The 12,973-nt window shown below is 39.1% G+C and overlaps 1 protein-coding gene across 1 annotated transcript in view; it reads left to right on the forward strand.

Moving 5' to 3' along the window:
* whamm (WASP homolog associated with actin, golgi membranes and microtubules) overlaps window positions 1–12,973 on the forward strand; it is a 14,464-nt gene extending 1,491 nt beyond the window's left edge. Inside the window, exons 2-11 of the mRNA XM_086072431.1 lie at window positions 464–637; window positions 2,291–2,441; window positions 4,282–4,451; window positions 4,959–5,166; window positions 6,337–6,521; window positions 7,808–7,894; window positions 8,093–8,188; window positions 8,420–8,816; window positions 10,113–10,255; window positions 10,328–12,973. Coding sequence (XP_085928557.1) covers window positions 464–637; window positions 2,291–2,441; window positions 4,282–4,451; window positions 4,959–5,166; window positions 6,337–6,521; window positions 7,808–7,894; window positions 8,093–8,188; window positions 8,420–8,816; window positions 10,113–10,255; window positions 10,328–10,486 — 1,770 coding nt within the window. The 3' untranslated portion in view covers window positions 10,487–12,973. The remainder of the gene's footprint in view (window positions 1–463; window positions 638–2,290; window positions 2,442–4,281; window positions 4,452–4,958; window positions 5,167–6,336; window positions 6,522–7,807; window positions 7,895–8,092; window positions 8,189–8,419; window positions 8,817–10,112; window positions 10,256–10,327) is intronic.

Consider the following 12,973-nt stretch of genomic DNA (forward strand, 5'->3'; position numbering starts at 1 on the left):
TAGACAACAAGTGGTTAATCGTACATCTGATAGATGAACGTTTACTTAATCTACAAATTGTCACTATACACCACTTGCCTAAATACATATACAACGTTTTTTGCTTTTGCAGCAGTGTCAGTAAGTGGTCAATATCAAAAGACATTACGGAGTTGTTTTTGTCATCAATAGAACACTTGGAGTAGTTGCTCACAATATTTTGAGTTAACCCTCCTTTGAGAAAATCAGTAAAGAATGCTTTTGTGCTCAGGGAATATGTGAACTCTGCAAAGGGAGTCATGCATTATTTTATTTTAAGATGACGTCAAAGCGCTTTACAAGCCCCCCAATTTTATTCACACACTGCATCCACCACAGTGTCATTCTGCACCATTAGTCAAAGGTAATGAATTGAAATAATTGTTTTGCTTTGTGAAACATTATGAATCAACACTGAGCGATTGCGTCCCCTCTATCATCTCAGTTGCTGCAGAGTCACGATGGCGCGGACCGGATGGTGGCGTTGCTCGCTATCTATGCACAAGAGGACGAGGCCTACCAGGACCTGGTCACAGAGGCCACCACCTTCTTCCAGTACCTGCTGCAGCCTTTCCGGGACATGCGGGAGCTGGCTTGCCTGTACAAAATGGAGATCCTGGTAAATAAACGCATGCCACTTGATGGTCAATATAAGGGTTGTCACTACATCTCTATGGCAACCACTGACGGGGAAAAGCTGACAGGAGTTGTTTTTATTTCATTGCTCCACTAGAGCATCAACTTTCCACCAACAGAGGGGGCTAATAGGCCAGGCATGTGATCCTGATTATTTGATTCAGGTGTGTTGGAGGAGGGAGAATGGAAAACAGGCAGGATAGGCGCTCTCGAGGACCAGACTTGGAGGCCCCTGATAAACCAATTTATTTGTAGTAGTAGCACCATCCCTTCTCACTCTTTTTAACTCATTCACTGCCATTGACGCCTATAGACGTAAAACATTCATTTGAACTATTTCTATTAGTTTAACATTTTTTTCCACTTTTGTTAACTAGAGTATGAAAACCTAGATTTTTTTATTGTACATTTAGAACAGATATATATAAAATTTGTGATTAATCGTGAGTTAACTATTATAGTCATGCGAATAATTACGATTAAAATTGTAATCTTTTGTTTTTCTTTTTACTTCATTCAACTGCCATTGACAGCTATAAATGTCCAAAATTTATTTGAACTATTTCTATTAGTTTAACATTTTTTTCCACTTTTGTTAACTAGAGTATGAAAACCTAGAATTTCTTTATTGTACATTTAGAACAGATATAAAATGTGTGATTAATCGTGAGTTAACTAGTGAAATCATGCGATTAATTACGATTACAAATTCTAATCGCCTGATGCCCCTAACTTTTAATAGTCTTTTAAAAAATATTTTCTTAAAAAAAAGAAGAAGAAAATATTTTTGAAAAGTCAGGTGATTAAAATGAATTGTAACTAATCATGTGACTTCACTCGTTAACTCACGATTTAAAAAAACAAAAGATTATTAAAAATTAGGCGTCAAAGGCAGTGAATGAGTCAATTAACATAAAAAAAAAGTTACATAATGGTAAAAAATAAACAAACAAGTATGTACAATAAATGTCACCTTTAGTATTTGCTGCGGGCCGCTGAAAAACTTAAGGGAAGGCGCAAATGACCCCGGGCCGTCTTTTGCATACCCCTGTAATAGATATTCATGTTGACCACCGGGCACTTAACGTTAATTATCAATTCCCGTTGATGACGATGCCCACCTTTCAGCGAGTTCTCCCGTATATTCTGTGAATGCTTAATGACATGATGAAGCCGCACAAAAATACACAGAATGATCATCTGTACTCGCCCCGATTGACAGACGAAAACGTGCTCAGTCCGTATATTTTTTTCCCGAGGCTTCGCATCGTTGTGCGCTTGCCGAAAGGTGTCCCTCGTTATTGACGGGAAGTGATGATTAACAGAAGTGGCCAGCTCTGGTGTTGACTACACTTACACATCTGCTGGAACTGTCCGTATGGATGTTGTAACATGGTGCCGGCAAAGATTATGCCGTTTTATTTTTGTTTTTTTATTTTTTACATTTATGTTATCATAATTTAGTACTATCACTTATTAGATCTGTCCATAGTAGTAAATACAAGATTGTTGGAGTACTTTTTCAACAAAGCAAATGTACTGATCAATATATTAGACATTGTTTTGAAATCTCATTCCTGTACAGGCTTAAAAAATCTTTAAAGAGTTTGCGTTCCCCCACTGCTGTTTTCCGCAGAAGTCCCTGGAGTTTGATGACTTGGGTCCCAAGAGGATTGAAGCTCTGGAGAGGGAGGCGGAGGAGTGGAGGGCCAAAGCGGAAGATGCGGTCGCTTCTATCCAGGACATCACAGTTACCTACTTTGCGCAGACTTCCAAGGCCCTGGATGGTGACTCATTGTCTTTAATCGCTTTATTATTAATAACATGAATTGTGTGCATCTTACCTGCGCATGCAGGAAATAGATTAGTGCAGTCCCAAGTTTATATACAACTGTAATAATAGTATGAGCTCATCTGCCACAACATGAGGTTTACTTGCGCAAACTAATGAAATGCATTTTTGCCATTTTTAGAGCAAGGAATAATATTTGGTAACATGAATAGACCCAATACATAATAAATGATGATGTAAAAATATAGAACTCCTGTTTATCATGGGGGAATGACTCACCCGCAAACTGTGGCATAGAAACTAACAGTGATATTTTTTTGTTTTTAATAGTTGTACCCGTCCCACATGCTTTATTACACATTTAAACCTATTGGAATACACTTAAACCTATTAAAACATAGCATTCTGTTGTCAATGTTGTTACATCACTTTGAGGGACCAAAATACTCGTTCAGTTTTTGAAATAAGAGGACAAGCTGTTCATTTCTCAATTCAGGTTAAATTTGACTAAAACTAACATACAAAAAAGAGATTTATTGCGGGGTTCAACCAAAACCACATAATGTCATATAATGAATGTCAGCTAGCTTAATTTCTAACTTATAATGTAAATCTATAGATGCGCTAATAGAAATTAGCATCAATGTTATGTTATGTTATGTTATCAATGCGCATGCAACAAAAGAGAATTAAACAATAGTGTAAATATTTATTTATTATTTAAACAACAAAATGTTGAACAATAGCATATAATAATCTCCTCTAATGAAAGTCTAACTCTAAATTCATACCAAATACGATTGCTTCAAAAGCTGCAATAAAAGGGGCGGTGCAAACGATGGACTAGGACATTCTTGGGTTCACTGTATTTCCGTTTATTATTATTGTTATAGTTGGCATTATATATGGAGATGTTACGTGCCAGAGATTGTTAGGTAAAATGTAAAAAAAAAAAAAAAAAAAAGCTAGGTAGAAAAAACGTGGAGCAGGTGGATGGCGAAAAACAGGACAAATTTATTATGCCAAATAAAAGAAATAAACAAAGGCAATAATGGAAGCCAACACAAGTCAACAAAAACGGAACTAAAGAAAACTGCTGCAGCAAGGTGGAGAGCCCCAGTCTTCTCAGGTGCCGCTCCGTCTTCTTATAGGCGCCGAGTTAATCAGCCCCCCAGATGTGGCGAATCGGGTATAATTAGCTGTGAAAAGCAGAGGCAAGGCAAACAATTGCACTGGGACTTGGCCCAGGGCCGTAACAGGAGAAATGTAATATAATTTTGACTTATTTAAAAAGCGGAAGTCAACCTTAAGCTTTTCTTGGCAATAATATGTTATATGTGACCTCACTAGTCTAAACATAACATTCTGGTTAATACTATATTTGTGGAATATGAGTTATGTGGCAAAATCCAGCTATTTGTATCCATCTCAGTGGGCGGCCATTTTGCCACTTGCTGTCGACTGAAGATGACATCAAGTTGCTCAGGGCGCAGGCAACGACCAATCACAGCCCACCTGTTTTCTGAAGCTGAGCTGTGATTGGTTGTTACCTGGGACCCGAGCAACTGTGATGTTATTTTCACTCGACAGCCAGTGACAAAATGGCCGCCTTCTGATACTGATCAAAACTGCTGGATTTTGCTGCTTAACTTAGATTCCAATAACGCAATATTAGCCAAAATAGTGGGGAATATTACAGTGTTATCAAATTCATACCGATCAGGTCCGTTAAAAAAAAAGTTGCCAATCATTTCATATACCACAAACTAATGTAGCGGTGTCAAGAAATGAGGTGCCGTGCCGAACCGACGTGTGTGCATACTGTCCATGTCCAGCTATGGTGAAGCAGATGGAGGAGGACAAGCGTCGCTTCGGAGCCGCCGCCTGGGCCTCTGCGGCTCCCCGACTGGAGAAACTGCGCTTCCTGCTGGCCAAGGAAGCCCTGCAGCACATGAGATCAACTGAGATGTGTCTCAACAGCAAGAAAACCAGCATCAAAAAAGAGGTGAGCATCTCGCTCGTTGGGGGGCTTCAACTGCATGCAGATGATTTTTTGTATTTATTTATTTATTTAATGATGGGGGGGGGGCACCTTCTGTCCATGTGGAAGATTAAGGAAAAACACCTTCACACTCACCTTGCATGATTCATATTACACTCTTTAAATACCAGTTTTGATCATGCTGGCTGCTGTGTGTTGTGTGTGCGCGTTGTGTGTGTGTTGCCTGTAATGAGATGAGTGAGAAACACCTACACACAATCACCCATGGCCCCATAACGCGGGGATTCTGTTGAGTGCACCTGCTGATTTCACTGCATGATGCCTCTATGTGCGTGCGCCTCAAATCAATTCACACTCCAAGCTGGAGTCCGATTTCCAGTCAGGTTCAACCTCAACCTACGTGGAAGTGTTCGCCCCTTGGAAATCTTCATGTTGCCGTACAAATGTTGTTGCTTTCAGCTCATTTCATCGCAAGATCAGAACCAACACATTGGCACTGTTTTGTTCCAGTTTGTCAACTTGTATGGCAAAGACCAGAGCCAAATAGCTGATGTGGGTTCCGCGTCCGAGGAAGATCGACAGCGGGACTCCGTAGACCGACTGGAGTTGCAGTTCTACGAAACGCAACTGGAACTGTACAACACCAAGTTTGAGATCCTGAAAAACGAGGAGCAGCTGCTGGTGACTCAGACGGACACCCTGCGGCGTCAGATCAGAGGTAGTCACGCCGCACAGGGGGAACACACACGTTTTGAGGTCAAACGATGATGTCAAAAATGCATGTTTGAATGCGCATCCTTTTTTTTTTTTTTTGTAGCAGCGTACATTTGCTGTTCACTCTCACTAACACACAGTTGGTAACGAAAGTGAGTACACCCCCCCCCCCCCCCCCCCAGGTGAAAATGTCCAAATTGGGCCTAATTTGCTGTAATGGTGACCAAGCAGAATATTGACATTTTGGGCAGGCACAATTTGAATATTTTCATGAAGGGGTATACTCACCTTTGTTGCCAGTGGTTTCAACTTTTTGGCTTTGTGTTACAAGCAGTATGCACTGACTGGTAACATAGCAAATGGGAAGATGTGCCACAGGAGACTTAAGTTCTGGTGCTGTTACTGTTGGATAGATCTTAGATTTAAAAACTTAGACTAATCAAGGGGTCAGCAACCTTTCCTGTCAAATGAGCCATTTTAGGCCAATTAATATCTGTCTGGAGCCGCACAATATTTGAAAATTGTGATGAACAACGCAGTGTGTTCGTGCCGAAGGGCCACAGGCTAATTAGAGCTGCACCAGAACACAAAAATATGAGAACAGCATCCAATACGTAGAGATTCATTTTCTTCTAGCTTTTTTTTTGTTTTTGTTGTTTTGTAATTTTTCATACATTTTTCTGTCAAATTTCTGACATTTATTGGCAATTTTATGGACATATGATTATTTTCTGCTTTTCGTCTTCATTTTTAAAATATATTTTGTGGCAATTTTTTTGGGGCATTTTTTTCTGCCCTTTTTGCTATAAATTTTCAGACATTTTTGGAAATTTTGTGGACTTCATGGTAATTTTCTGCTTAGACATTTAAGTATTATTATTTTTTTAACTAAACATTTAATTATTCATTTTGTTTTTATTTAATTCATTGAAAAATATTTGTATCTAAAAATAAAAAGCAATATCAAAAAAAAAAAGTACTTCTACTAAAAAAGAATTTGGGAGATCCACAGGGAGCCACAGGAAAAAAGACTAATGTCATGTGGCTCCAGAGCCGCAGGTTGCAGACCCCTGGACCAAGCCAACTTTCGTATTGCAGCCACCACATCACATGTTGACTGCAGTGAACTATCATTGCAATCGAAACTAGTGACTGAACCTGATTTGTGTTTTAGAACTGCAGGAGGAGGTGGTGTATTATGACGTGTGTGAGGATCCCGAGGAGCTCCACAGCATAGTCCACACAGGACCTCAACACACGGAGCCTCCAGCCATCCGCCAGCTCAAGAGGCGTCTGCAGAACCTGGAGACCAAGAGAGGCGACATCTGTGCTCGCCGTGCGTACCTGCGCAACAAAAAGGTGCTGCAAGGGAAAATATTTCACTTTGAGAAAATGTCCATTTGCACATGGAGAGCATTTGCGTAGCTTAGCTTTGCGTTTAATTACAAATGTATAAATGCACCTGTTTTTTGAATCTCTACAGTTATTTGCTGAAGAATTGAACTACAGTATTTGCATGTTTTTGTGCTCCTTTTGTAACACATTAATGCCACCAGAGGGCACCAAAGCCTTTTCTAGTAGAAAAGTAGCATTAGCTATCTCAACTGTTGTCAAACTTTACCAAAATTCTATTGTCACTTTTTTTCTTTCTTTCTTGTTTCAACGTCCTTAACTTTGCGGATTTTAAAAGAGCTAATATCAGTCGATTAAATCAGCCATTCAATTAATTGGTCTGACTGTGTAAATTGAGGACCATCTGTAATTTTTTTATTACCTGTCTATTGGGTTTTCCCGGTGCTAGAATTTCAAATTTCAGGAAAATACTCTATACCATTTTCGATACCACGGGGATGAAAAAAAAGACAAACACTTTAAATAAAAATATATATCAATATATAAAACAAAAATAAATAATATATAAAATAATTTCATTAGCATGGAAATTTTTTTGATTTTTTTAAAATTATTATTATTTCACTTATTAAACTAATTGCAAACAAATAAATAAATAAATAATATATAAATAAATAACCCAAATGAAACAATACCTCATAAAAATAGTGTAAAACTACGTTATATCTTACAGCAAATATCTCAAATAAAATCTAAGTTTAACAATTGCAAACACTGCAAAGAACAAAATTTCCCACAATGACGACATTTTTGCTTGTCTGAGATAAAAAAAATACACATAGGAAACAACAATCAGAACAATATTTTTGAGATGGTAAACAAACAGACAAGTACTGTAAACGTGCTCTGTTTATTTTAGCAGCTTCAGGAGACGTTGGGTCACCCGTTTTCTGTTTTGGGAATAGCAGTGGACAAATAGGTTGTCTCTCTGCTTCAGTCTGCATCTTTAAGAGAAGAAAACCGGTTCGAGTCGCATTAGCAAGCTAAAGGCTGCTAGCCGCAGGCTCGTGGCTAACGGCGAATAACAAAACAAACCACATTCACCAAGCATAAAGCTAACCGGTTTACTACAGTAAGATAAAGGATGAACAGGAGTTTTACTAACGATCGATCACTGGTCCAGGAAATACTAAATACATCTCGACTGAGCGATTGTTGAGCAAAAGTGAAAAGAGGAAAATCGTGTCAATAAAATCGAACCACCCGACAACTAACTGCGTGTGTTTTTGTAGGACCAGTGCGTGGAGGCCCACGAGCAGAAGCGACTTGCAGCCCAGCAAAGATCCATAGTCTTCATCCAGCACCATCAGGTCCACATGGTATGTCGCCATGGCAACGGGACAAAGAGATGCTCCCACGTCGGCGGCAGCTCCTAATGAGCCGCAATCGGATTCTGTCCGTCTCCCCGCAGTGTCGCCTTCAACTTCTCTCTCTCTCTCTCTCTCTCTCTCTCTCTCTCTCTCTCTCTCTCTCTCTCTCTCTCTCTCTCTGTCTGTCTGTGTCGCTCCTGTTTGTAGAAACGAGAGAAGAGGAAGGAGGAGGAGCAGAGGAGGAAGCAGTGGGTAGACCAGGAGCGAGAGAAGACTCTGAACAGATTAAGATCCTTCAGAGAGGTTAAACATGCTCTTGTTTTTTTGTTTTTTTTTTACAGGTGTAGATAGAAATGTTTCTGGTGTTGATGGCCTTGCAAAAGTCAGTTCCTCAAACATTTGCATTGTAACGTCAAAGTGCTGATTTGTGACTTGGCAAAGCAAATGAGTCACTGTGACCAGCGTTCTAGACTATTCTAGAATAATGTTGGTCGATGCAAAATCTTCAACGTCTGTCTCTTTGCTCTTTAAAAGAAGCGACAGGGTCAGTACATCCTCAAGTCCGGTCAGACCCAGAAGTCTCCCACAGAGTCGTCTTGTGCCTCCCAGCCACTTTCCATCATCAGCCTTGGCCCGCTGCCGTCATCTGACGGGTTTCCCTCCGTCCGCCTGGCACCGAGACGCAAAACATTTCCGGCGAAAGCGCAGTCGCAAGACGTCCCGGTCCAAATCTACTCTTCACCGTCGCCCCCGTCTGCAAACGGTTCGGCTGCAGCTCCTACATCACCGCCGCCGCCGCCGCCTCCTCCTCTTCCTCCGCCGCCACCTCCCGTACCTCCATTCAGTACTTCCTGTCAGGACAAGCCAATGCCGCTCCGTGACCGACAAGAACCTCCTTTTCCGGCCAAGAACACACTCGCACAAAATATAGGTGAGCTTCCATTGTTTACATGGAATGACTTTCTATATCCAAAATGTGATTATTATTTTTTTTACCATCTTGAAAATATGAGTTTTATCTTTAAAAAAAAAAAGGGGGGGGGGACTTTTTATCTCCAAAGTATAAGACATATTATGTTGGAAGTCATTTTTATTTGAAAATGCCACATCTTTATCACGCAAATATACAAATACAGTTTCTTCAATATTTTTTCATCTAAAAAAAATGCTAATTTTTATCTTAGAAATGCAGGGCTTAACTAAAAAAAAAAAAAAGTGTTAGGGTTCTTATCTTGAAAATATTTAAAAAATCACAAAAATATATGACTTTCTTAAAAATATAAGACTGTTTTGAAAATATGATTTATTTATAACAAACATAACTTCATCTAAAATGTTTAACTTTTTATCTCAAATATTGACCCCATCTTAAAATAATCAGTCTTTTTTCCCAGATTTTTTAGGAAACACAAAAAATGTAATCATTTACATCACGAGGAGATGATTTAGGCAAAAAAAAAATGACAGCCAATTATTTTAAGAGTTTTATATATTATTTTATATAAATCTATTACTTTAATCTTTAAAAAAAAAAAAATTACCTCAGAAAATATAGAATTTTTTATTTTGAAAATAACATTTTCTCTTAAAAATATCTGATCTTTTATCTAAAAATTTTACAACTTGGTACCTTGAAAATAATGACTATCTAAATAAATATATCACTAAATGATTCCCTCGCAGATCAGTTATTGCGACTTTACTATCACGGGTTTAGTCCCTCCCCCCACATTTTATTCTCAATTTTATTTTTTCGTTTTTTTTGTTTGTTTGTTTTTTGCAATTATTTGTCCTTCTAAGTCAGCCCAGTCCAGAAAGGTTGATTTTTCTTTAGGGGAAATTTGGTTTACAAAATGCAAGACCATGAAAATTTGAGCTCAACGGCAAAATGTTTTTATGGATGTTTTAATGTAATGTAAAAAAAACACAAAAACATTACAATCACAGATCTGTTGACATATGGGACAGCATCCAAACTGCGGCGTTGCTACGCTGCCTACGTGGGCTTGATTGATTAGCGAGTGTTTGAAGGCTGTGTGTTTTGTTTTGTCTGTTTGGCATGTACACACTGTTCTGTCCTAAATTCCCATCGTCCCCCTTGAGGCCAGGCGAGGTATTTCCATTCCCCCAACTGTAAACGCATCCAGCCAACACGGCTTCTTATTTTCTGGGCTGCTGTGGAGGATGAAGGTCATCACCAGAAAGCTGAAGTGTGTTGTTGCCATAGGAACCATGGATGAAGTGCTGGCCTCGCTGCAGCGTGGACAGATCCGGCTTCGGAAGGCCCGCGGACCCGGAACGCTTCCCGCCTCCGAGGACCCCCGAAGCAGCCTGATGTCGGCCATCCGGCAAGGAGTCACCTTGAAGAAGGTCAGAACGTTTTGCATGGGACTTTACAAGATCCGCCGACCTTTTCTGAAAGTGCCACCGTGTCCGTTTTAGGTGCTTCCGGCCCGCTCGGACGTGCCGGGCGGCAGGCGGGACAACGAGCTGGAGCGCAGCATCAAAGCGGCCATGTTGAGGATGAAGAAGGTGTCGGCCGACTCGGACGATGACGACAGAGGGGACGAGGACACGCAGAGTGGAGATTGGGATAGTTGAGGACGTCTGCACACACATCCATAAATCTACTCTTCCAGCACCATCGCTGCTTAAACGACTTAAGTTACGGCCAAATTTGGGTGTGGAAGTTTGCTGACGTGTTTTTTTTTTCTGTCCTCATCTACTGTTAGTCAACTTTTGAACCGAAGTGTCACAATCAGGATTTAAATCTTTGATGTGTATGGAAAGCTGTTTGGGATTTTGGACTGTAGTTGCAAATGACGTGTTCACTACTTTTGAAGCTCTAGATGATAACTAGTAGAATTATATTATGTCACCAGTCAAACTAGTAGCTTTACTCACTAGTAACTTGTGGCCTACTAATACGCAACCAAGCCTTACTAAAAAACTTGCATGCTGCACTAGTAGCAGTTTTTGGTCCAACTAGTAGAGCAGTGTCACTAGTAGCCTCCTGCAGCCTACTATTAGCACCAAAATGCACACTAGTAGTTTTACCCCAATATGAACTCATTCACTGCCATTGACGGCTATAGACGTCAAAAATTCATTTGAACTATTTCTATTAGTTTAACATTTTTTCCCACTTTTGTTAACGAGAGTATGAAAACCTAAAATTTTGTTTGATTGTATTAGAACAAATGTAGAATTTGTGATTAATCCTGAGTTAACTAGTGAAGTCATGCGATAAATTTACGATAAGAAATTGTAATCGCCTGGCGCCCCTAATTTTTAATAATATTTTCTTTAAAAAAATAAATAATATTTAAACAAAAAATGTTTAAAAAAAGAAAAGATTATTAAAAATTAGGGGCATCAGGCGATTAAAATTTGTAATCGAAATTAATTCTAGGTTTTCATACTCTTAACAAAAATGGAAAAAAAAAGTTAAACTAATAGAAATAGTTCAAATGAATTTTTTAAAGTCTACTGTACTGAATTTGTTCCACTAATAGTTGAAAAATCATTAGTAAGTCGGAGTTGTTGTACTGTACTAGTGCGCCAAGTTGCTAGTGAGGATAAAGCGTGTTTTAGTATATAAACGTTAAGATGGATATTGATGAAACGTTCAAACAGCTTGCCATAGAAAAGCTGTGCAGCAATTTGTTCTTGTATGCTCAGAAATGGAAAATGATGATCTATAATTGAAGGAGTTTATTTGGCATTTGGAATATTTTTGGTTTGCAAAGAAGTTTTTGGGCCACACTGCCACACTGAAATGAGAAAAATGACATGACTGGAATTATATCAGGTTTGGGGGGGGGGGGGGGGGTCAAAGTTATTGTATTATGACAAATACCAGTTCTAAATATTCTCAAGAAATAAAAAAAAGATTGTAATATTCAGAGTGTTTTTAGAGGAGCAATCCTATTCTTAATTTTTTATGCATGAGTATCGATGCCTGCCCTTTTTCAAGGTATCGGGTATTCCAGAGGGATGCCGATATCAACCCCCCCCCCCCCCCCCAAAAAAAATCTGACATTAAATAAGTCCTTGTACACTGCGGTGGTTTGACACGCCAGTGAATCATGTGCATCAGAAAGAAAGAATGATCTTGTTTATAATTATCTGTCATTGTGTTGAGTGACATTTTCTGTATAAAAAGTTAAAGATGCGACAATACGTGCCTTGTGATTGACTGTCGAGCAGTCCAGGGTCCTCTGTGACCATAGAAGATGGATGGCAGCATTTTTATATTGTGGGCCCCAAGGCTTCTCGTTATGTCGTTTTGTCATTTTCAGTGTGGCCTTAATGCATAACGAGTGCCGCTACTATTTTTAATTTTTTTTGTGTTTGCAGTTATCCAGTATTATGAATGTATCGAACCGATGCTGACCTTGTCAAGGGTGAATTATTTTTTTAGTCCTTGTTGTGTCCCAACATTGTGTTGGACCCGTGAGCACTGAAATGTTTTATTAACTGTGCAACTTCGTCAATCTCGATTGAGCCACGGCACGTTATACTTGCAAAAATGTCCCAACCGCCATATAAAAAGATCACAGGAATATGCAGCGCTTAATTTACAGCTTAAGTTCAATTTGTTCGTGACAGAGCGCGTAACTCTGCTTATATGAAGTTGAATTACTCAATGGACTCACTTTTTAACTCGGTTGTGTACCTTCTGCCATCGTGTATTTTTAAGCATTTATTTGCCCTACTTGTTATCTGTCATAAAAAGATGAACAGTGTAGTAAATATTTTTCAGACCAATTAAGTAAACACCTGATTTGCTAACACATTGGTTGGGGAATGAATTAACTCGCTAAGATGTGTATGTACAAGTGACAAAAGAACATCTACTAAAGTATAATGTGTTGTTTTTTTGTGTTGAAGGCATTTTTGATGTGTGGTATACAGTTTTTGGATTTCATGAGATGAATCGCTAGCAAAATCTGTCCCAACACAAAAATATCTGTCCTTAAATTCTAATGTGATGAACTGCTGTCTTTTTTTTTTTTTTATGTCGCAATGATTGTACGATAGTCTATGAGGAGCTGCTTGTTTGAATAAATCTAACATTGAATGCTC

The sequence above is a fragment of the Leptonotus elevatus genome, chromosome 3, assembly GCF_054856555.1.
Source record: "Leptonotus elevatus isolate MCC_2025b chromosome 3, RoL_Lele_1.0, whole genome shotgun sequence".
Lineage (NCBI taxonomy): Eukaryota > Metazoa > Chordata > Actinopteri > Syngnathiformes > Syngnathidae > Leptonotus > Leptonotus elevatus.